The 22,834-nt window shown below is 44.9% G+C and overlaps 1 protein-coding gene across 1 annotated transcript in view; it reads left to right on the forward strand.

Annotated features, from left to right (window-relative positions):
• Positions 1 to 7,523: 7,523 nt before the first annotated feature.
• Positions 7,524 to 22,834, forward strand: part of Ly75 (lymphocyte antigen 75) — an 85,582-nt gene continuing 70,271 nt past the window's right edge. Inside the window, exons 1-2 of the mRNA XM_038336391.1 lie at positions 7,524 to 7,649; positions 14,311 to 14,682. Coding sequence (XP_038192319.1) covers positions 7,556 to 7,649; positions 14,311 to 14,682 — 466 coding nt within the window. The 5' untranslated portion in view covers positions 7,524 to 7,555. The remainder of the gene's footprint in view (positions 7,650 to 14,310; positions 14,683 to 22,834) is intronic.

The following is a 22,834-nucleotide window of genomic DNA, read 5'->3' on the forward strand; positions in this document are numbered from 1 at the left end:
GAATATAGGAGCCAGCGGACACTGAGGAGCGCAGGGAAATGCTGTGTCTGGAAATGACACAGCCATTGTACATAGGAATTCACACAACAATGGCCATCTGCACAAGAGCTGCATGACATTGGGCTTGCCAGCTAGCCATCATGGATGGGGGCCCTGCCTGAGATATAAAAGGCAGTTAATTGCTGTTGAGTGTAGGAATGTGTGTGTGTGTGTTATACTCATAAAGGTATACTCAAAGTGAACAAAACCCAGTTGTGACGATGGCAAGTACAGTAATACACTTCTTGATGCTAAAAATTTTAGTGGAACCTCACATCAAAAAGACAAAAATCAAGAACTCAGCTTTATTAAGCTTCTACTGACCTGAGAGGTTAGATGGTCTAACCTTTGTCTCTGGGTTATGAGTCCACTTTGGTAGAGGCTCACATCAAACTGATTCTCAATGTTTAAAAAAAAAAACTGCCTCTCTCTTGTGCTAAAGTTGGAAAAATATTTTTTAATGTTTTGGATGATCATTTTCCCTAAAGAACTAAGTCTCCTGGGTTTTGGCTATTTATCCTCTTAGCTGTTGTTTTCCTGGGATAGATTTTGATGATGGCTGTAGTTAGTTATGAGCAAGGTTCTTCCAATTACCTACATAAAAATCAAATGTGTCACCCAACTTTTCAACTCCCTGCCAAAACAGAGAACATGTGTGTCTGTCAACATAAAATTGTCCTTTCACCACTTTTCTTCTATCCAGGAAATGATCTGTACCTCTGAAATTGCTGTATTTTTATTATTATTATTATTATTATTATTATTATTATTATTATTATCATCATCATCATTATCATCATCATCATCATCCATGGATTGCAAGCGTGATAAAAGTGCTTCCTAGAGAATTGTCACCATTTGTGAGCTATTGTTCCATCCCGCACACATTCCTGACACATTCCTAATACTTGTAAAAGTATTCCCTTGATCTATGATCTACCCCCTCCATGCCCAGATTTTTCTCTTGTTCTGTTAGACAGTTGGCTCGAAGCTCCTCTCATCAGCATTTTTGGACTCTCGCTAGCCCCAGGAGTACATATCTAACCTCTGACACTTCTTGTATTCACACTGGATACTGAATTCTCTAGGCCTCTCTTTCTTTGTCTTTAATCTACAATCCCTGGAGTCTCTGCATGGTTAAGCTAACAAGGGATGGGGCCAACCATATCCATTCCTTGTCCAGCCCTTTGGGTCTGTGTTCTTAACAAAAAGATTTTTCACTGGAAAATCCTACAGCTTAAAGCCTATTGAAGGAAGTTTTATTTATTATTATTATTATTATTATTATTATTATTGTGTATGAACCTGTTTGAATTATACCCTTATACTGGCCCTCTGAGGTCCACCTACATCTTGACTTTAATCCCCAAGAGTTTAGTTATGACCAGGAATGAAAGCAGGTCTTCATTAGCATGATGCAGAGGGAATTGTTTAACATTTATTTTTAAACCAAGTCCTTATCTGAACCTCCTGAGTCTTTCTTACCACACCTGAGGCCATCTACGGGCGTCGCCATTGATGCCGTTCAGAGAAGCCCACACTGGCTCTCTCTGCAACACTCAGGCTGCTGGATATGCTTCGTGTTTAGTTTTTCTCCTTCACGTCTCCGTCTTGGATGCTATCTCAGAAACCACTCTTTCCTACATTGAATCAGCATTGGGAAGGTCCAGTAAACCTTTTAAAATCCCACACTAAGTACTTCAACAGATACACGGTAACATAAGGAAGTAACTCACTACCGAAGTTTTCTGAATATGTGTTAAGGAAGCTCCCTAAAAAGCATCAGTTAGAAGAGGCTATCTTTATCTACTAGGGAAGCGGTGCTAGGATCCGTGGCTATTCTGCGGGAGCTAGAACCCTGGAGACGGGACCACACAAGAGCAGCTAGAGGCACGGCAAGAGCTGCCTGATGGAAACTGAGTCAGAGAGTGCAGATTCCAGATAGGAACCGCAGCCCCAAAGCGATCATAGCCCCTGGTAGGTGTCTTCCCAAAGAAGAAAGGAAAAAAATACCCTTGCTTCTTCTACTCAGCGCCCATTTCTTGTGAGGGACTCTCATTGGCCAATAGGCAATGGGCAAGGGAGTCTGGGAAATTCAGGTTAGCCCCCAGGGATTCAAACAGGGAAAGGCAAGGAACCACTCAGAGAAAACAATCTGCCCAAGAACAGAGTGGGAGAATTCAAGTAGCCACTAAGCATAGGAAGTTATGTCCAATCTCATCTCGTAGTTAAGGAAGCACAGTTTTAACACAGGAGGGTTTAAATGCTGATGACTGCGCTCAGCAATGGGAATGCTTATCCACAATAGCGACAGACCGCGTTAAAGAATCATTGGCTCTGTGTGATGCGCCTATGCTGAGCACACCCTGAGCTCTGGGAGCTCCGCGTCTAGGAATACATCCTCAGGAGACGGCTGTGTTAGTGCTGGGGACACCACTCAAACGTCCACCAGCAAGGCAGTGGGTGCCGTGTACCTTACTCGTCTAACAGAACGCTAAAATGAGTGGAATACAGAGATACACCGTGAATGTCACAGCCATAATTATAAGCAAAAAAGAAAGGCCTCAGAAGAACCTACCTCAAAATGCGATTTATAGAATTTTTTTTTAATTTACAAAATTAAAAGCACTATTTACAGGCTGAATCGTACATACATGGAAAGACTATAAAAACAAACAAAAACAAACAAACAAAAACCACTGGAGTAAATGAGATGGCTCAGGGGCTAAAGGCACTTGCTGCCAGCCTAATGATTGGAATTTAATTCCTGAAACCCAGAAACTGGAAGGAGAGAACCGACTCCCAAGACTTATGCTATGGCAAGCACATACACTCAGGTGCTCGTGTACACGTACACACACACACACACACACACACACGCACACACGTGCACATACATACACATTTAAATAAAAGTTGTGAAAGAAAATCCAACTGCCAGGAAAGGAATAATCAACTGGGGTCTAAGGTTAGTGGTTGAACACATGCTGAGCATATTTAAGGACCTGAGTTTGAATCCCAACACTGAAAAGAGAGGACAAAGGATTGATAAATAGTTCAAAGCAGTGGTTATCTTGGCAGGGGGAAAAAAGGCAGCATCTATGACCAGAAAAAAAAAAACCCACAGCATATCAACTCTTGATTTTTAGGTACAGAATATTTTATCACTAAAAGCAAGTCTTTAGAAGCCCCAAGAGTTCATTTCATCTCCTCCTTAACTGTTACTGGGAACATTATTTTATTGTACTTAATTAAATGTTATCTCATCTGCTCACGCGGGTTCTTTACTGAGAATGCCACTGCTATCTTAGCTTGTGGTTATTAACCTCGACCCAGATATCGGTCCTCCATATGCTCTTATTTTCCACACCCACAAAGTGAAGGTACCGGGAATGCCTGTTTCATAGGGTGATTACCAAATTAGATTGAATATGAGAAACGTTTATTCTAGTCGTCTGGTACCCAGAGATCTGCAGATGCCACTCCAATCCCACTGCTACCTCCCCACTGTCTTTTACGACTTAATGCAGCCATCTGAGGACATCCAGTCCAGTGTCTGAAGACCCTTCCTCTTGCCCAAGCCCATTTCTCCTTCTAAATACATAAACTCCTGCTGCCTGTACCATTTTATGAGGCATCTTCTATCATTCATTCATTCATCCAGGACCCCATGCCAGGTACTCCACACACAGAAGTCAGGAAACAGTCATTTCCCCCATGGAGCTGGCATTCTGGAGGGCGGAGGAGAGAAAAGGGGATGGAGAGAAAAGGAGTGAGAAAGGAAGAAAATAGAAAGGGAAGGAGGGAGAGAGAGAGGGGGACAAAGGGAGAAAGAGGGGGAAGGAAGGATGGAGGGACAGAGGAACTAAGGGAGGGGTGGAGGGACTGAGGGAAGTAGAAAGACAGTACACAATTATCTAACCCAGATGTACTGGGTTCTGTAAGGAAAGGGGGCGGGATGTTTAGGAACCCTGCAGCAATGAAAGGTCATCCACACCATTCAGTTCAGAAAGACTGATTTCTTTTTTTTAATTGTCTTTATTGAGTTATATATTTTTTTCCGCTCCCCTCCCTTCCTCTCCCCTCCCCTCCTACCCTCTCCCAAGGTCTCCATGCTCCCAGTTTACTCAGGAGATCTTGTTTTTTTCTACTTCCCAAGTAGATTAGATCCATGTACCTCTCTCTTAGGGTCCTCTTTGTTGTCTAGGTTCGCTGGGATTGTAAATTGTAGGCTGCTTTTTTTTCTTTATGTCTAAAAGTCACTTATGAGTGAGTGTTATGATATTCGTCTTTCTGGGTCTGGATTACCTCACTCAATATGTTGTTTTCTAGATCCATCCAATTGCCCACAAATTTCAAGAGATCATTGTTTTCTGCTGTGTAGTACTCCATTGTGCAAATGTACCATATTTTCCTTATCCATTCTTTGGTCGAAGGACATTTAGGTTGTTTCCATTTTCCAGCAATGACAAACAATGCTGTTATAAATATAGTTGTCCTTGTGGTATGATTGGGCATCCTTTGGGTATATACCCAAAAGTGGTATTGCTGGGTCTTGAGGTAGGTCGTTTCCTAATTTTCTGAGAAATCACCAAACTGAAATCCAAAGCAGCTGTACCAGTTTACATTTCCACCAGCAATGCAGAAGTGCTCCCTTTACTCCACAACCTCTCCAGCATGTTGTCATCAGTATTTTTGATCTTGGCCATTCTTACAGGTAGAAAGGTCGATGTCTTAACAAAGATGGCAATGAAGGAGTGACCTGAGAGATACACCATCTTCTGTTGTCACCACTAGCAGTAGCCACAGCAGAATATCCGTGCACACGGACCCAAAGGAACAAAGAACACCAGGGACAACAATGCTCAGTGCCAAAGGCAGAGTGAACAGAGTGGATGGCGTTGTGCAGATGGAGGGGGATACTCCTGTGAGGCAGATGTAGACAAAATGTGAATTCTGGTGAGAAAGTTAAGGGAAGAATGGAAATAAGGCAGGGAGAATGAGGGGATCCTAGTCCTGTTGTGGAGCCACACACCCATAATTCCAGCACGTGGGAGTCTGATGTGGGGTTCCCCTCTGTATGTTATGAATATGTTTTATTCCCATTGATTAATAAAGAAACTACTTTGCCCTATGGCAGGGCAGAATATAGCTAGGCGGGGAAAGCAAAACTGAACGCAGGGAGAAAGATGCCATGTAGCCACCCAAAAAAGCAAGATGTGAGGTAACAAACCACGAGCCTCGTGATAAAATATAAAATAATAGAAATGGATTAATTTGAGATGTAAGAGCTAGCTGGAAATATGCCTGAGCCCTTGATCAAACCTTGTTGTAATTAATAAAGTTTTTGTGTGGTTATTTGAGTCTGGGTGGCCAAAAAACAAAAGCACAGTCTCCATTTACAGGAGTCTAAGGAAGGAGGTTTAGGGGTTCAAGGCCAGGCTGAACTGCATAGTAAGGTTTTGTATTTTTAAAAAGAAAAAAGAAAAAGCACTTTCTTTTTCTTTTACTAAAAACTTTTTTCATACAATATATTTTGATTCTTTCCCCTCCCGCAGCTCCTCTCAGCTCCTCCTCACTTCCCTGCTCCCTGACTTCATGTTCTTTTTCTCTCTCCCCTGCTTTCAAGCAAAACAAAAAGCAAGAAACAAAACCAAAATTCTCCAAAAAGAAACAACAAAAAAAAACCCACAAAAATAAAAGTTGGCAAAAGCTTAATAAGAAAAGAAAAACCAAAGCAAAACGAAACAAAAAGAGCACAGAAGTTCCACCGAGTTCCTCTGGGGCTGCCCAACTCCTGCGGGGCATGGAGCCTGTCCTGGGTTCTGGTTGATAAACCCAGTGATACTTCTTTGGAGAAAACCGGTTTTCCCTTTGCCAGCATTTGTCCATTGCAGCAAGCAGTGCTTTGGATATGAGTTTGGGCAGAAACTGAAAGAGACAGGACCAGTTTTGACAGGTTGATGAAAACAGGAGGAATACGTAGGAAGGGAGTCAAAGAGCAAGGGTCACATCGTAGAGGGACTCGCTTAGAGGGAGTTTTCTTGAGGAGGGGGGTCACTGCCTTCTTTGACACTCTCATGAGAGTCTTGAACCCTTCTCCTAAAGTAGAAAGTGTCTTTGTCAAGACAGCCACCCGCTTCAAAGAGCTCCAAATCAGGGGCCAACACACTGGAGCTGTAGCAGGTGTTGTACTAAGGCTTTCTACTGTCTGAGCCTTACAGGGAGAAAACCATTCACAAACAAACACCATCTCCTGTTGTCTTTCCACTTAATCCCTCCCTGCCCCCCTTCCTTCCTCTCTCCCTCCCTCCCTCCCTACTCTGGACTTTGAACCCCCACTTTGCATTCTTGTTTCTCTACCTCTGCTCTGTCACATTTTCCTCCCTTGGTTCCCACCTGTTTTTTAAGTCCCTGCTGATCAGTTGCCTTTCTTGCCTTTGTCTGATGTTCCTGTGCGTTTTGCCCTGAGTTACTGTGGAGGCTTCATCTCTCCCACAACTTCATAAACACCAGAAGGCTAAGATGCCATTCTAGCATCCCAGCTCATGAAGTGCCTACTTACTGTGATAAGTGCCCTCTGTAGCCACTAAATGCCAAGACCAGAGTCTGGGAGAAGGGGACGGAACCAGGATGGGTTTGGAGTCACATGGACAGTTGGAACCTGGAAAGTTGACCTGGATATATTCTGACGGTAATAGGCACCTTTCAGGAAAATGGATGTGGGCTATCTAAAGTATATACCCCCAATCAATAAATATGAGTTCAAAATATAAAATGTCCACCTCTAGGCAAAGTAGTTCATTTGGAACTTGCCCTATTAGTGATAGTGTTGTCCAATGGATTGAATTTCAGATTCTAGATACAGACTTCCACATTTCAACTGGGTTATAACTACTTGATTATCAAAGAAAAAAAAAGCTTTCAGAGGACAAATCTGTGAGTTCGAGACCAGCCTGGTCTACAAGAGCTAGTTCCAGGACAGGCTCCAAAGCTACAGAGAAACCCTGTCTCGAAAAAAACCAAAAAAAAAAAAAAAAAAAAAAAAATGTTGCTAAGTAGAACTGAGGTCTTTGGCTTGACCACAGACTCCACAGATCCAAGCGTACACTTCCCCAAGCCGGAGTGGGCCGGGCTGGGTGCGCTTTTCCAGCCTTCCACGGTACGAAGTTCTCTCTCCCTTCCTTGTCTATCTGCACCGAAGGGCAAGTCCTAGACGAACAGAGCCGCACTTCCCAAACTTTGCTGCAGAAGAAGGGGAGCCGGTACCCCATGCCCTGTGGTTTTCCTGAGCGCTCTTCCCGCCTTCTGGAGGTCCCAAGCCCTCACAGAAGTCTGCAGTGGGTGGGGGAATCCTGCACGCCCCCGCTCGTTCCGGGACCCGAGGCGCAGCTCTGATTGGTGGAGGGCGGCGAGGGCGGGGCCTGCACGCCTCAGAGGTTGCCCCAGCGGCACCGTAAGCCCGGCGGGACTCACCCCAGGAGCCGGTGTGAGCAGCCGAGGCCTGGGACCGGAGATGGGGACTCTCTGGGCCACCCCGGGCCGTGCAGCGGGGCTGGTCGTGCTGTTGCTGCGATGCTTCGAGCTTGCGGAGCCTTCCGAGCTCTCAGGTAACCGGGTGGCCTCGACGCTGCTGCTCTGAGCGTTTGCCTCCTCGGGATCAGGTCACAGTCGCCTTGCTCTCTGTCTCTGGAGTGGACAAACGGGGAGGTCTGGCCTAGGAGAGCAGTGGGCAGGGGCCATGTGGTGCAAAGGAACCCTCTGCATAGAGGAAGCCTTACAACAGTCTTCTCAGAGTCTTCTCTGTCCCTTGTTCCTCGGCTGTCCCCTAAAATCATGCTTCCCCGGGGTTCCCCATTTCCCTTTGCATCCCTGTCGCCCCTTGGTTATTTTGGTCCCTTCATGATAAGGTTGAACCTTCGCCCACACCGCAAGGAATTCCCAGAGATCCTAACTTCATTGCGGGCACTGAACGCATTGAAAAGGAAGTCAGGTTCAACCATCGTCTCCAGAAGTCAGCCAAGAGTCTTGAGATGTCCTTCCCTGTCACCTGAAGCAGCGGCCCTTCTAATTTGGTTATTATCTCCAAACATTCCCCACTCAAGACAGCTGACCCCAGATAGACGTGCAGGTCACTTACTGTCAGTGGGGCAAGGATGCCTTCTGTAAAGCCCAGGGTAGTGCCAGCGCCACCAACCCACTTAGATCTTGCAGTTAGATTTTGCTTTTACTTTCTTTTTGCTTCAGCAAAAGGTGTGTCAATGACCTTGTTACTTGATTGTGCTGTATATAGGCCGTAAACATTAACCCACTGCTTCTGCTCTCTTGAAGATGGTTAAGGTGGATTTGAGGGGTGTGGCTCTTGTTTTCTTTGGAGTTAAGATTAGTTACTCTCTGTAGACTGTCCAGAGTTATAGGAAGTCTCCTGAAAGGGTGGGTGTCATCAACCTCTCTCTCTGCACCAAGAAAAGAACCTTTAATGAGTCCTGTCTTGACGCACTCCTCTTGATTTTTCTTTGACCCTTTGCTCTGGAAATCGCCAAAGGAGGTGTTAATAGTAAAATAGTTTACTGATATGAGAGTTCAATTCTGTCTGCTGCACAATCCAAGAAGAAAAATCGACCTGCAGCAATTTCCAGCGAAAGAGTGCTGACCTGTTACCCTCCAGCCACGCTCCCTTCCACTCTCTTGCCTTCCATCCTGAGTCCTGTTTCATTCCCTCACAAATTTTTAGGTTTCCTTAATTTTCCAATGGCCTGGTTGGGGTCTGTGTGTTTGTTGCCAGCTCAACACAAGCTACTGTTACCTAGGAAGAGAGGCCTTGATTGAGAAAGTTCCTCCATCAGACAGACTGTCCTACAGGCAAGTCTTTAAAGCATCTTCCTAATTCATGGTTAATGAGGGAGAGCCCAGCACACTGGGAGCGGGGCCATCCCTGAACGGGCGCTCCTGGATGGTAAAAGAAAGCAGGCTGAGCAAGTCAGGGGAAGCAAGCCAGTAAGCAGCATTCCTCCATGGCCGCTGTTTTGGTTCCTGCCCTGAGTTCCTGCGCTGAGTGTGATAAGCAAGACTAAACTGAAATAAGCCCCTCTCTTCCCCATGTTGCTTTTGTTTGTGGTGTTAATCATAACGATAGGAACCCTGACTAGCACACCACAGTCTCCATAGTCCCTATTCTTTCTCACTGACCCAAAGCAAAGAACAACACTAGGCTTACGTCTGTTCCCCTGTACTGCATCCCTTCTTCTTCACGTCTCACAGCTGCCCCGCTGGTTTCCTCTCATTTCCAGGCCAGATTTGTGGCTTTAGATTGGGATGAACATAGAGAGTCACGTGTGATGGGGGGGGGGGGGGGCGCGCGGCGGCGGTGCGTGCATGCGCACACGCGCTCGCATACATGCGCACATGACAGAAAGGCAGAGAAGGGTGTCCCATCCCTTGCTCTATCACTCCACCTTATACTCTTGAGACCGGGTTTCTCAATGAACCTTAAATTCACCATTTTGTCGAGCCTGGCCGCTAACTAGCTCCTGAGATCTCTCTGCCTGTCTCTCCTTCAAGACTGTGCGGTTGCAGGGATTCCTCTTTTCTTTTTTCCTTACTTTTAATATAATGTGAGCACTGGGGATTCAAACTCAGCTCCTCATGCCTGACCAACAGGCATTCTTATTCATTGAGACATGTCTCCAGCCCAGAACTGGAGTTTGGCCTTCCACCTGTTTTGTTAGTTTGTTTGGCAGTGGGTCAGATTCAGGATGCTAGCAATGGCATACACTTGGTCACATGAACGCAGGAGGCTTGGGCAGCTGGTCCTGACCACTCAAAATGCTGAAAGAGTATCTCTCTGTTCTTGGAGAGATGCCAAGTTTTTAAATTATTATTATTATTATTATTTTGCTTCCTTGGAGCGCTAACACCATGAAGTAATGTGATCCTTCAGGGATTTCTGAGCATCTCACCAGCCACACCATCCAATCAGGGTTATCAGCTTTCTGATACCTAGTGTACTGCCATGGACCCCATTGTCCCTCCAGGACTTGATTTGAACTAGCAAACCCAGATGTGTGAGTCTCTCCTACATCTTTATGCTCTTTACACTCGACAGAGACCACAAAACACTTAGCAAAGATAACTTAGACATTCCCTGGGAATGATCAGTGCCACCGACTCTGGCCTCTCCTCTTCCCCCACACCTTTTTCCTTCCTGTGGATCTGTGGTTATGATGGGTATTATAATGGGTAGTTCTAATGGGTATATGCTCACATCCAGCCTCCCTCCCAGGATGTGCAGAGCCCTTTGTACAGGGCCTAACAACAGACCTCATGAGTAGACAACAAGAAAATGTTGAAAGCGGTGATTTTCTTTGCTAGACATAAAAATGCTAAAAAAAAAATATTAATTTTGACAGTGCTCTTTGACTATTCCCTTAAACCTCACCAAAGTCTTTATAAAAATGAAGCATATAAAAAAGACACCAAGATGTAGTTAACGTTTCTTGTCACCAACCTCTGTCCTTTAGATTTGTCCCAAACACAAATTTGGAGGGGAATGTGAAAACTCCATTGAAGATAAGTGCAAAGGTTAAAAGTGGACAGTGTGTACTATAAAGCTATGGACAGAATCCCCCTTGGGGCTCGGAAAGGTCTCAGTGCAAGGGCGCTCGCCTAGCCTGTTCAAGGTTCTGGATTTGATGCATAGCACCAAAAAAATAGTCATTAAAAATTGCAGTTACCTCAACAAGATGCATTACATTTCTCAGACAGTTTATATGACCTTATAAAACATTTTTTCCTAAATAAGAAATTATTTTTAGTTTGTCGGTTTTCTTTCCCATTCTTCGATCCACAATCCCATAATGCCACAAAACTGAGGCAGACTGAAGGGCTATGGCTTAAGGATAAAAATGATATAGAAGACTATTATGAGAGACTAAATCTCTCCCCCCAGCAAAGATATTGTTTGTTAATACTTACACATTATATATGAAGGCTAATGATAAGTTTCCTAAATCATTAATGATGAATCACTGTCCTTAAAAATCTTATTGATGTGTCAAACATTGGTACTGATTACGCACTCGGTTCATACGCGGGTTTAGTCTGACACACACAACTACATTCAAAAGCACGACTTACTTGCGATCCTTGGCAGCTCCTCCTTTGCTGCTCTCTGCTACTCCACACCCGGCCTGTAGTCTGCTTCCTACCGAGTTGGTTAGTCCACAAGTGTCCTGGGAGTAGCTTAATTGTAGAAAATGAAAACTGAAGCTTACTTTCTCCCGGTACGTGTTGGTAAAGCGGGACTTGTGTAACTCTACATGTTCACTATAAATGACACAAGAATGACTTCAAATGCCACTAGCAGTATAGCAGTGTGAGCTAGTCATGTGGATATCTGCGAGAAGAATACGCAATGACCTTAGCAAAGGTTAGTGAGGCCTGGGGAGCTAGGGCGCTGGTACTTGGTGAAGGCGTGGGATGCTAGCTCTGCAATGCTTTACCTATATCCCACAGCTTTCGTCTGATACTCAGAGATATGAGGACCGTGGGAGTGGGAAGTGGCTTCTGCGAATCTCCCAGCGAACGGGTCGTAAAAGTAGGTCTTCTATCCGGGGAATCCAATACTTTGCTTCACTTCCCTTTTCACCACACTCGGTCTTGGACCTAAGCTGGTGAATTTTAGTAAGAAATCTGAAAAGCGTAGAACTTCAAAAGAAAGCAAAGCTGCTGCTTGCCCAGGAAACCTGTTCGGGGTCAAGAGTCTGGAGCTGAGTGTCCAGGAAAGAGCTCGGTGAGGGAGGGCCATGTGCAAGAGACTTTTCTTAACCTGCTATAGCTTGTGACACTTTGGAACACAAAGTATTTGGAGATGGGAGAGAGAGTAGTGTAGGAAAAGGATAAACCAGATATCAACTGAGGGGCAACTGAATGTGTTGGAGAAGCACATAAGAGAAAATCTTCCTTTTCACTCACTATCTTCCCAACCTGTGACCATCAAAGAAAAAAATGACAGAGGGGTGTCAAAGAAGAAAGAGTGGGGACAGATGCTGCTGCCCAAACCCACCTAACAGCAACCCCATGCGATGTTCCCTCTCTCTCTCTCTCTCTCTCTCTATATATATATATATATATATATATATATATATATATATGTATATATATATACACATATATATATATGGTGTGCACATTACACACCAAATGCACAATAAAGAGAGATTTTTGGTCCCTACGTTCCACCTTATTTGAGACAGGTTTTCTTTGTTGTTCTCTTGTTTTTTGTTGGTAGGTTTGGCTTGGTTTTTGTCTGTTTGTTTGCCATGTATGCCAGGCTAACTGACCCAAGAGCTGTCTGGGATCTCCTGTCTCTGCCTTCATTTCCTGTGGGAACATTAGGATTATGTATGCTCATGCTACAGGTCAGCTGTTAGGCGGGTTTGATGTCCTCACACTTGTGTGACAAGTGTTTTTAACCAGGGAGCCAGTACCCCAGCCTGTGATCTTTCTAAAATTCAGATTTGAAGGCGGAAATAACCACTTTGGTAAGGTTTTCTTTGTTGTTATTTCTCATTGTTTGTCTTGCTGCTGCTGCTGCTGCTGCTGTTACTTAAAGTGAAACAAAGCAAAATTCCACCCGAAGTCCACATGATCAGATAGAATTCTGTAGCTGTGGCTTACGTGATGAAATTTCCCCTCTAGCCAACAGTGCCTTGCGTGATCATTTTTAAGTCTTTAACCCGTGACCTGAGGAACTTTTCAGGGTTGGTAAGCTATGAAGCTGACCTCAGAATGAAAACACCTTTAGAGAACTGAAATCTTTCGTGCTGTTCTGCTGTACTTGTTGCCAGTGACTCTTTAAGCTTGTCTGAAATAGTCTGACTTTAGGTTCATCACCATGACCATCTACGCCATACTTTTTTCTCTTTGTAAAGGAACTGACCAAAGTGTTTCACTGTGATTTGTTGTTGTAACCACATAAATCCTGGTTCTCAAACCCGAGTATCTAAGAAACACCAAATCACTTTGTTTTTAGAAAATCAGTTAGATTTGGTTCTGAGTTCCCAATCTACTAAGGTGAGAGAATTTTTTTCTTTTTGGTTTTTTTCGAGACAAAGTTTCTCTGTAGCTTTGGAGCCCATCCTGGAACTAGCTCTTGTAGACCAGGCTGGCCTCGAACTCACAGAGATCTGCCTGCCTCTTCCTCCCAAGTGCTGGGATTAAAGGCGTGTGCCACCACCGCCCAGCTGAGAGAACTTTTATCTCCATCTCTGCTGAGGTTTTCCCCAGGTCCTGCAGAGTGCCAGGAGATCAGTCCGAGAGGCTCCATCTCTAGTCTTCTGCTTCCACTGGTTAATGTTCATTTATTTTCTCTAGTCCACACATGCCAGACGTTGGACCTGGTGGTTCGGGTTGTCCCTGAAGCCCAGTGTCTGGTCTCCTTCAGGTGCTTTACTTGGTGAATCCCCAGCCTCTGTCTCTCCTGGCCACAGCCTCACCACCCTCAGAACCCAGATCCTCTATTTCCTTCCATTGCTTTACCCTGATTTTTCTACCCCTGCCTTCTCAGAAGCATTCCCATCTCCACTGATGGACCTCAATGAGGCAGGCTTCCACGGAAGGCTCGGGAGAAGTGGTTTTCGAGTAGATTCCCTTTTGCATGACCACAGTAACTCGCCCTGAGCCAGAGGAACATAGACCCCGGCCTTCACAACTGGAGACAGGGAAGGAGCTGAAGTGAAGAGCAAATTCCGATAGCGCGGTCGCTGTACTGTAGACACTAAAGCTGCAAGACAGAGGTGTGGTCCCAGGTAGACTCAGGATGCTTTAACATTGGCCGCAGACTGCTTGTGGAGGAAAAGGGGGCACTAAGGAGTTGCTGTGTAGGCAAAACGGAACTTTCCGCGGGATAGCAACATCAAGTGTACACCCCACACCCTGCTGATGTGGGTCAGCTCTTTTCCGCATCCCCACCTCCACAGTGTGAAGTGGGTGCAGCCTCACAAATGAGAAATCCAAAGTAGAAAAGCTAAACAATCTGCTCGGCTCTCATAGCACAGCAGAGGCAAAGTATAAGGCCAAGCAGACTGGCTTGAGAGGCCTTGCCCTTCGCACACACTGACCCTCATGCCTCGTAAAACGCATGAGTTTACCAAGCGCAAGGGTCAGGGCCATCCTGTGCTAATCACTCTCCTCCACAAACAAGCAGGATCAAGGTGCACTGGTCATGTGACTCAGAATCCTGAAAAGTCTTCCTTCGCTGTCTTGTCCCAGGCAATGATCCGTTCACCATCGTGGATGAAAACACCGGCAAGTGCATCCAGCCACTGTCCGACTGGATAGTGGCGCAGGATTGCAGTGACACGGGAAGCTTGTTATGGAAGTGGGTGTCCCAGCACCGCCTCTTTCACCTGGAATCCCAGAAGTGCCTGGGCCTAGATATTACCAAAACCACCGACAACCTGCGCATGTTCCGCTGTGACTCCAGTGCCATGCTGTGGTGGAAATGTGAGCACTATTCCCTGTACAGTGCGGCCCAGTACAGGCTGGCCCTCAAAGACGGCTATGCCACAGCCAGCACCAATTCGTCCGCTGTCTGGAAGAAGGGAGGCTCCAGGGAGAGCCTTTGTGAGCAGCCTTACCATGGTGAGTACAGGAGAGGGATTTGGACACTCTTGCTGGAATGGTTGTTTAATTTGGCATTAAATATCACACCCAGCACAGCTCGGACCTGGGTGAACGGAGCCTTCCTGGGTTCATTGAGCTGTATGTAGTCTGATGGAGTGGTTCTCTCTACTGAAGGGACCCAGAACCTCAGTGTGTTTGTTAGGAATAGCGCAGCCGGAGGAGCTGCCTAGCCCTGCAGGAGGTCTCTGTGGGCTAGCAGTCTCCACCTAGAAATGTCCACAAAGAAGAACCTGCAGTTGCTAGTTTTAACACACACACCGGTCAATCATAGGTAATCACTTGTACTTGAACCACAGGAAAGCCTTGCCTTTCGCAGCCTGATCGATATGGAGAAGGCTTTGCCAGCTTTCCGTGTTTCTGAGGCATTGGCCCTTGGCGTGGCTGTGCCCAGGTCAACAATACACTTTTCACTTAGGCTTTCCTTGGTTCCCATGACTGAATTTAAATGAAGTCACAGTGAGCAGGCACCGTGAGCTGAAGTCTTACGCACCGGTGAGGCTGCTGGGTACGCCACCCGTCCGTCCCTTCATAGATTAGAGTTAAAAAAGCTTAGGTGTGTTATCAGGAGGCACACAGCTTTTTGGTGTGGTAAACCCAGTCCTTGAATTCCTATGCCTCGTTTACTTCCTATGATGCCATTCTGAATGCTAGGGAGAAAGAAATGTTATATATACTGATAGGAAATACTTCATATAAGCTAAAGGCACATAATCTAATAATATTGATCTAATCTTAAATTTAAAAAGAAAATAAGAAAGAAAAAGAAGTGTTTTTGTTCTGTGCCTGAGAAATTTAATATAATGGAAATATTTTGAAAATCTCATGGGTTTTTATAATATTTTCATCTTTGGGATAGGTATCATATGTTGCTCTTTGTCTTTATGATTTGACATTTTAAGTGTGAACTTTTCTTAGGTCATTTCCAAGAACAACTATATGAATATTGCCTTGACATTTGCTCTAGATTGCAATGAGTCTTCAGTTTTGGAAAAATACTTTTACACCTCGAGAATTTAATGCAACATGTTTTTTTTTTCTTTTTTCTTTTTTTTGGTTTTTCGAGACAGGGTTTCTCTGCAGCTTTTTTAGAGCCTGTCCTGGAACTAGCTCTTGTAGACCAGGCTGGCCCCGAACTCACAGAGATCCACCTGCCTCTGCCTCCCGAGTGCTGGGATTAAAGGCATGCGCCACCACCGCCCGGCTTGCAACATGTTTTGATCATTTTTACTTCCACCTCCTTCTCCAGATACTTCCCAGGCCCATCCCCCATTTACTTAGCTTCCAAATTCATATCCCCCCCTTTTTTTTTTAAATAGTAACTCACTGACTCCAGTTTTTGCTGCTCATGTAGTTCCAGCTGTGGGACCTTCCTCTGGAATATAGTCAACCTATCTGTAACACATTCTTCAAGAAAACTGACTCTCCCTGCCACAGACGCCATCTAGCTGCTCAGTAAGAACCCTTTCCTACCCCATGCTAGAATGTCGACTGGCTTGACCTGGGTCACATCATCTGCAGGCGACCACAGCAGCTGCATGTTCCCGAGTGCAGCAGGCCTGTCGTGCGCAGGAGACACTGTTGCATGCCCATCCTCCTGGACCTCTGGCTCCGCTATCATCTTTCCATCCCTCCTCTGGGCTGGTCCCTAGGCCTTGAGAAGGGCTGTGCTGTCGATGGTCCGCTTGCGGCTGAGCACTCCACTTGTTCTGTGCACTTGGCCAGTTTGAGCTTTCGTGTTGGCCCCCACCACGACTGCACAAAGAGACTTGGCTTCTGGGGTCCGAGAGCTGTGCTAAGCAATGGGTAGCGACGTATAAATTTAAATGGAGGTTTTATATTATGTCCATTTCACAGAATAATAGTAGATTCTCCCTTGGACCTGTAAACTCTCCAGCCAGAGGTTCTTGACCATATTCACATGCCAGGCCTGTGTTTCCTCCTATGGAGTGGGCCTTAAATCCTATCAGGCATTGACTGGCCACCCCATTACATTTGTGCTACTGTCCTACCCATAGGCGTTTTCTTGTCACACTGGTCATCACTGCAGCTCACAGCAGTCATAGCCGGGTAAAACCGTTGGCCGACTCCCTCCCACTCCTAGCAGACTAGAAAACATCTTACAGTACCATGGAAGCTACCCAGCAAGGTGAAAGTTTCCTGCTCTGTGCCAACTTGATTTCTCCACATCCTGTGACCAACGTGTGTGGTACCTTCAGCAACAGGGTCTGACCATCAAGTTCTGTTGGGCAACCGAAAGCAGAGTCAGTAGCCTGATTGTTTGGGGATTTGGGGGGTGCCTCTGACCAACAACTTGAGGGGAAGTGTCGCACACTTAGCACTGGGCCTTTAATTTGCAACCTATGGCTTCTGTGTAGGGTAAGGTCAAGTAGATTCTTGCATATGAAAATATGCAGATATTCATTTATATGAAACTTCTACTTTAAAAGTAGGTTTTGTATGGCTTTTTTTTTTAGTCTTAAAACTGATATTTATTAATTGTTCAGAATATTTAATGATTACATATATATAATGTACTTTGATCAGATTAACATCACTCTCACTTCCTTAGTATCTCCTCTCGTTTGTTGTATGGCTTTTTTTAAAGCTTCCTAAGTATTAATTATTCTTCTCTAAATCCCTCTTCCACCCTAGACTCCCACTCCTCTCCCCACTTAATTCCCTCCCCCCATTATTTCTCTTTTCCCCTCCACATCACCTGTGTTCTACTCTTCCCCCTCCCTTAAGATCTTTCTTCCCTCTTCCTGAGTCTGTGGCCATAGTCAACATTAATGAGTTTGGAGGGAAGATAAAGGACCCCTCTTAAACTTGGCCATAGACTTAGGATGGCAACTTAATTCCCCATCCCAACCATGATCTGCTCAGGATTTTCCGCCTAGAGGATCTCTTCCTATTTCTTGTGAAGATTCAAAAAAAAATCATGCCTGTGTAGTTCTGCTCTCCATGAAGAAGTATTAGAGGCTTGGAGTGGGGTTTTCCTTTCCTTCAACTCCTAATCTTTGAATCACTAAATTGTTTCTCTTGGCCAGCTTCCTTTGGAACTTAAGGATTGTTACCTGAGGGCCAGCTCAGTGCAGAAAATGCTCACTATGCAAGCGTGAGGACCCAGAGTTTGACTCCTCAGCACCCATGGAAGTCCTGGGTGGGTGTGGCAACCTGCTTATAATCTCACTGTCCCGAGGTAGAGGCGGGTAATCCCTGGCTAGCCAGTCTAGGCCAGTCAGCAAATTATTCATTCAAGTTAGGTGAAGAGTGACCGAGGAAGAAAACCAGTGTCAACACCTCGCCTCACACACTTGCACACGAGTCTGTGCCCACACACATACAAACATAGAATCTCTAATGCGACTACCAAAGGAAAACACTGAACCCAAAAGAATAGCTCGTTTTATTTGTTTGTTTGGGGATCAGGAAGGATCACTTCCCTGGCAGAACTTTATTGTCCTCCTGCCCACGGGACTTTTGAGAGAACAGTTGGAATCTCAAACTCCCTCAGACCCTTAAGGGTCTCCATTTCACTGAAACTTGTTTTCTTTCTTATTTTATGTGTTTTACTTATGCGTTAATAATATCCACACAACTGCTAACATGATCACTGACACAAAAATGAGGAGGGGGGCCTTGAACCCTCCACACCAGTGCCCAGGAGAGGGACAGAGCCAGCAACACAGCCAAAAGGCTGGCTTTGTCTCTTTACCTTTCCAAATGTAATACTTGAAATGTTAAAAGACTTTTTAGACCCTTAGTATGCCACCTAATTTAGATTCACATCAGATTTTAGTTGCACAGAGGCCAAGGCCAAAGCAGCCATCCTTCCCAGAGCCACTCAGTTTCTGCAAGCTGGGAATCTCCAAGTCCCTCTTGAATTGTCCTGCTGTCTTCTCCCACCACTCAAATTTAACCAGATATTAAGTTCTAACTTAAATGCCAGTTCTAACTTCTAAAATTTACCTGTGCCCCTTCCTATTTGAAAGTGAGGGACCTTTTCCGGGTTTTTCTAACTTCCGATTTGGGTCCATGCCCAACCATGTTGTCTATCAAAATAGGAATAAGGAAAGAAGGGTATTCAAGTCTCAACCAAGTAAAGTCCAAGGTCACCCAGCTTGTTGTAGCCAAGCTGGGGATCAAAATTAGGATTTGTTTCTTCAAATAACAGTGTCCTATTTCTCCCTTAGCTTTTGTAACCTAATTATTTTTTTACATTGACTATATTAACATTTATTTCTCATTATGTTTTGGGTTTCCACAAATTTCATTATATAGGTCATCTTTATATGAAAAATGATTTAACTGTAAAATTTTTATGAGTGAATTGCTTTTAACTATGATATAATAACAATTATATCATAAGATATCCCACATGTTTGTCAACTCACGCACGGGATGGACTGTGAACTCTGTGTGTTCGTGGTGACTCTTTGAAGCCTGCCAAACTCTTTGACTAGTTGCCTGATGGCTAAGGCAATTTGTTTTTCCTGTGAACACCTGATTCACAAGTTTGTGTCAATGACACATTCAGCTGCAAGTCTGAAGATGCTGTCACCTCAGACCCACACTGCAGGAGAGGAGAGCTGTCTTACGGAAAAAAACCATGGGATGCCGGTGGTCCATCAATAACAAGGGCCAAGTGGAAATAAGATGCCTCATTAACAGAGAGCATCAGTTAGCTGCCTGTATCCAGCATGGCTGTTGTTTGCCTATTGGTTCACAAGGCACTGTGTGACCCAGAGAACTGTATAATGACAATCGTCTTTGAGCCATGTGTAACGCGAAACCTGTAAAAGCTGTCAATGGTGTCAAGTTGTTGTTGTGTGTCGGTGAACAGTCAAAGAGGCTGTCCTTATCCAGCGCTTCACAAAGAGCCACCAAGTGTGTCCTTTTCCTCAAAAGTGGGAATTTCACCAACAGCTCTGATCTCACAGGTTTGTGGTGAGAACCAAGTACAGAAATGTGTCGGAAAGCACTCTGCGCAGGGAAATGAAAAGCTTTAGGGAAACCTGACACTCCCAGCAGCGGCAGCATTGCATCATGTCACATTCTGGGATTATCCTCTCAGAATCATAATAGGGAAGGAAGACTGGTCATGTGCCTTGGGGGTTTTTTCTTTTTCTTTTTCTTTTTTGGTTTTGGTTTTTGGTTTTTCAAAGTGGGATTTCCCTATGTAGCTCTGTGTATTCTGGAACTTGCTCTGTAGACCAAGCTGACCTGGAACTCAGATAGCCACCTGCCTCTGCCTCCTGAGTGCTGGGATTAAAAGAATGCATGCCTCCCGGGAAATTTTTCATGTGGTCAAATCTGAAACATACGTGATGCGCATGTTCCCTATAAAACAAAGGGCCACCACACTCTAGCAGAATTGTTCTCTGGAAAGCCATTTATGTGGCATAGGAAAACAAAATTAATGACCCGCAAAAGATTTACTTTTCTTCAGATAGCATCTAGATGGTTCTCACTTCTTCTTTTTGTGTGTATGTATGTGTTTATTTTTTAAAAAAAAAATCTTTTTATTTTATATAACAATCCCAGCTCCCTCTCCCTGTCCTCCACCCGCTCTTCCCACCTTCCCCCCACCATAACCCCCATCCACTCCTCAGAGAAGGTGAGGCCTCCCATAGGGAGTAAACAAAGTCTGTCATATCACTTGAGGCTCCCCCCCCAACCCTGTACCTAGGTTGAGCAAGGTAACCCTTCATAGGCAATGGGCTCCAAAAACCCAGTTCATGTTCTAGGGATAAATACTGGGTCTACTGCCCAGACTCCCCAAGCCATGTAACTGTCATCCACATTCAGAGGGCCTAGTTCAGCCCTATGCGGGTTCCCCAGCTGTCAGTCCGGATTCAGTGAGCTCCCACTAGCTCAGGTCAGCTGTTTTGGTGGGTTTTCCCCATCATGGTCTTGACCCCTTTGCTCATATAATCGCTCCTCTTTCTCTACAAGTGGACTCCAGGAGCTCAGCCCAGTGCTTAGCTGTGGATCTCTGCATCTGCTTCCGTCAGTTACTGGGTAAAGGTTCTATGATGACAATTAAGTAGTCATCAATCTGATTACAGGGGAAGGGCAGTTCAGGCACCCACTCCACTATTGCTTAGAGTCTTAGCTGGGGTCATCCTTGTGGATTCCTGGGAATTTTCTTAGTGCCAGGTTTTTTGCTAACCCCATAATGGCTCTCTCAATCAAAATAACTCATCCCTTGCTCTCCCTCTCTGTCCTTTCCCCAACTTGACCTTCCTGACCCCTCATGTTCTTCTCCCTCCTCCCTATCTGCCCTCCCCTCCTCCTCCACTCCTACCTTCCACCCACCTACACACGCACACTCCAATTTATTCAGAAGATCTTGTCTAGTTCCCCTTCCCAGGGGGCTCCATGTATGTCTCTCTCAGGGTTCTCCTCATTTCCTGGTTTCTCTGGGGTTGTGAACTGTAGGCTGGTTGTTCTTTGCTTTATGTCTAATATTCATTTATGAGTGAGTACATTTCATGTTTGTCTTTCTGGGTCTGGGTTACCTCACTCAGGATGGCTTTTTCGAGTTCCATCCATTTGCCTGCAAATTTCATGATACCATTGTTTTTTACCGCTGAGTAATACTTCTTTGTGTAAATGTACTACGTTTTCTTTATCCATTCTTCAGTTGAGTGGCATCTAGGTTGTTTCCAGGTTCTGGCTATTATGAATAATGCTGCTATGAACACAGTTGAGCAAGTGTCCTGTGGTTTGAGTGTGCATCCTTTGGGTATATGCGCAAGAGTGGTATTGCTAGGTCTTAAGGTAGATTGATTCCCAATTTTTTGAGAAATCAGCATACTGATTTCCAAAGTGGTTGTACAAGTTTGTACTCCCACCAGCAATGGATGAGTGTTCCCCTTACTCCACATTCTCTCCAGCATAAGCTTTCATTAGTGTTTTTGATCGTAGCCATTCTGACAGGTGTAAGATGGTATCTCAGAGTTGTTTTGATTTGCATTTTCCTGATGACTAAGGATACTGAGCAATTCTTTAAGTGCCTTTAAGCCGTTTGAGATTCCTCTGTTTTGATCCGTACCCATTTTTGGTTCTCACTTCTTTTGTACTGCAGCCTGATACCTTCCAAACTACAGTCTCTGCTTCAGGCACGTGAGCGCTGGCGAATGATAAAGGATATAGGTGGGATCAAATGCTATCTTATGCATACTTTCAACCAATCCATGAGATCCCAATCCGAGGGACCCCAAAAGCCTGCTGAAGTTTAATGAGACTTGATGACTAGGCTCTCCCTAATGGCCATTCTTTCATTGGATAATAACCAGAGTTTTTGAAGAAACTGAAGCTAAAGAGAGACAGATGACAGATACATGGTTAGCTGCACTGTAGAACATATTTTTAAGAAGACTGTCATTGGCACAGCATTGAGCACTTGCTCTGGGGCCCCGGGCATTGTGATCTAAATCGTGATCGTTTTCCAGTGTCTCTTTGGGCACCAGAGAAAATTGTTAAAAGGAAAGCTAGATCTGCCACCTCACCAGTCACCAGCTTCTCTTATCGCTGCCCTGTTAAGTCCCATTCTTTGTTCATAACCTGAATTACCATGTCCTGACTCTCTCCAAAGATCTACTCAGGAATCTAGCAGCTTTCTTCCTTCACTTCCTCAACAGCCACAACCTTTTGGGCAGTGATGTCCTTTGTCCATCTGTCTAATTGCATAAGTGATTCCAAGTATTTTTTTTTTTTGGCCCCACACTCACTAAAGAAATGGAGAAGAGTTGAATCTCCGTCAAAATAGCCATTTTGAAGAAGTAGCTGTCTCTGCCACCCATGTTGGACTCAGTCTCTTCTGTCTTGATCAAGCCAGGGTCTTTCATTGCTTACATCACAGAAAAGGGATCTTACTCTGTCACCAAATACACAGTGGACAACCTTTGAGGTAAACACTGATAGTCTCAATGCAGAAACTAAGATTGTCTCTAGGCACAAAGGAGACCCCCGCTTTCAAAGTGCAGTCAGAATCTATGCTGTTTCCACAGTCGATAGCCTGCTCAGTACTGTCGGCTCATACGTGAAACCAACACTCTCTCTTTAAAAGTTTTAGAAAACTTAGCTATCCTAAGATGATTGCTCA

This window comes from Arvicola amphibius, chromosome 7 (assembly GCF_903992535.2).
Source record: "Arvicola amphibius chromosome 7, mArvAmp1.2, whole genome shotgun sequence".
Taxonomy (NCBI): domain Eukaryota; kingdom Metazoa; phylum Chordata; class Mammalia; order Rodentia; family Cricetidae; genus Arvicola; species Arvicola amphibius.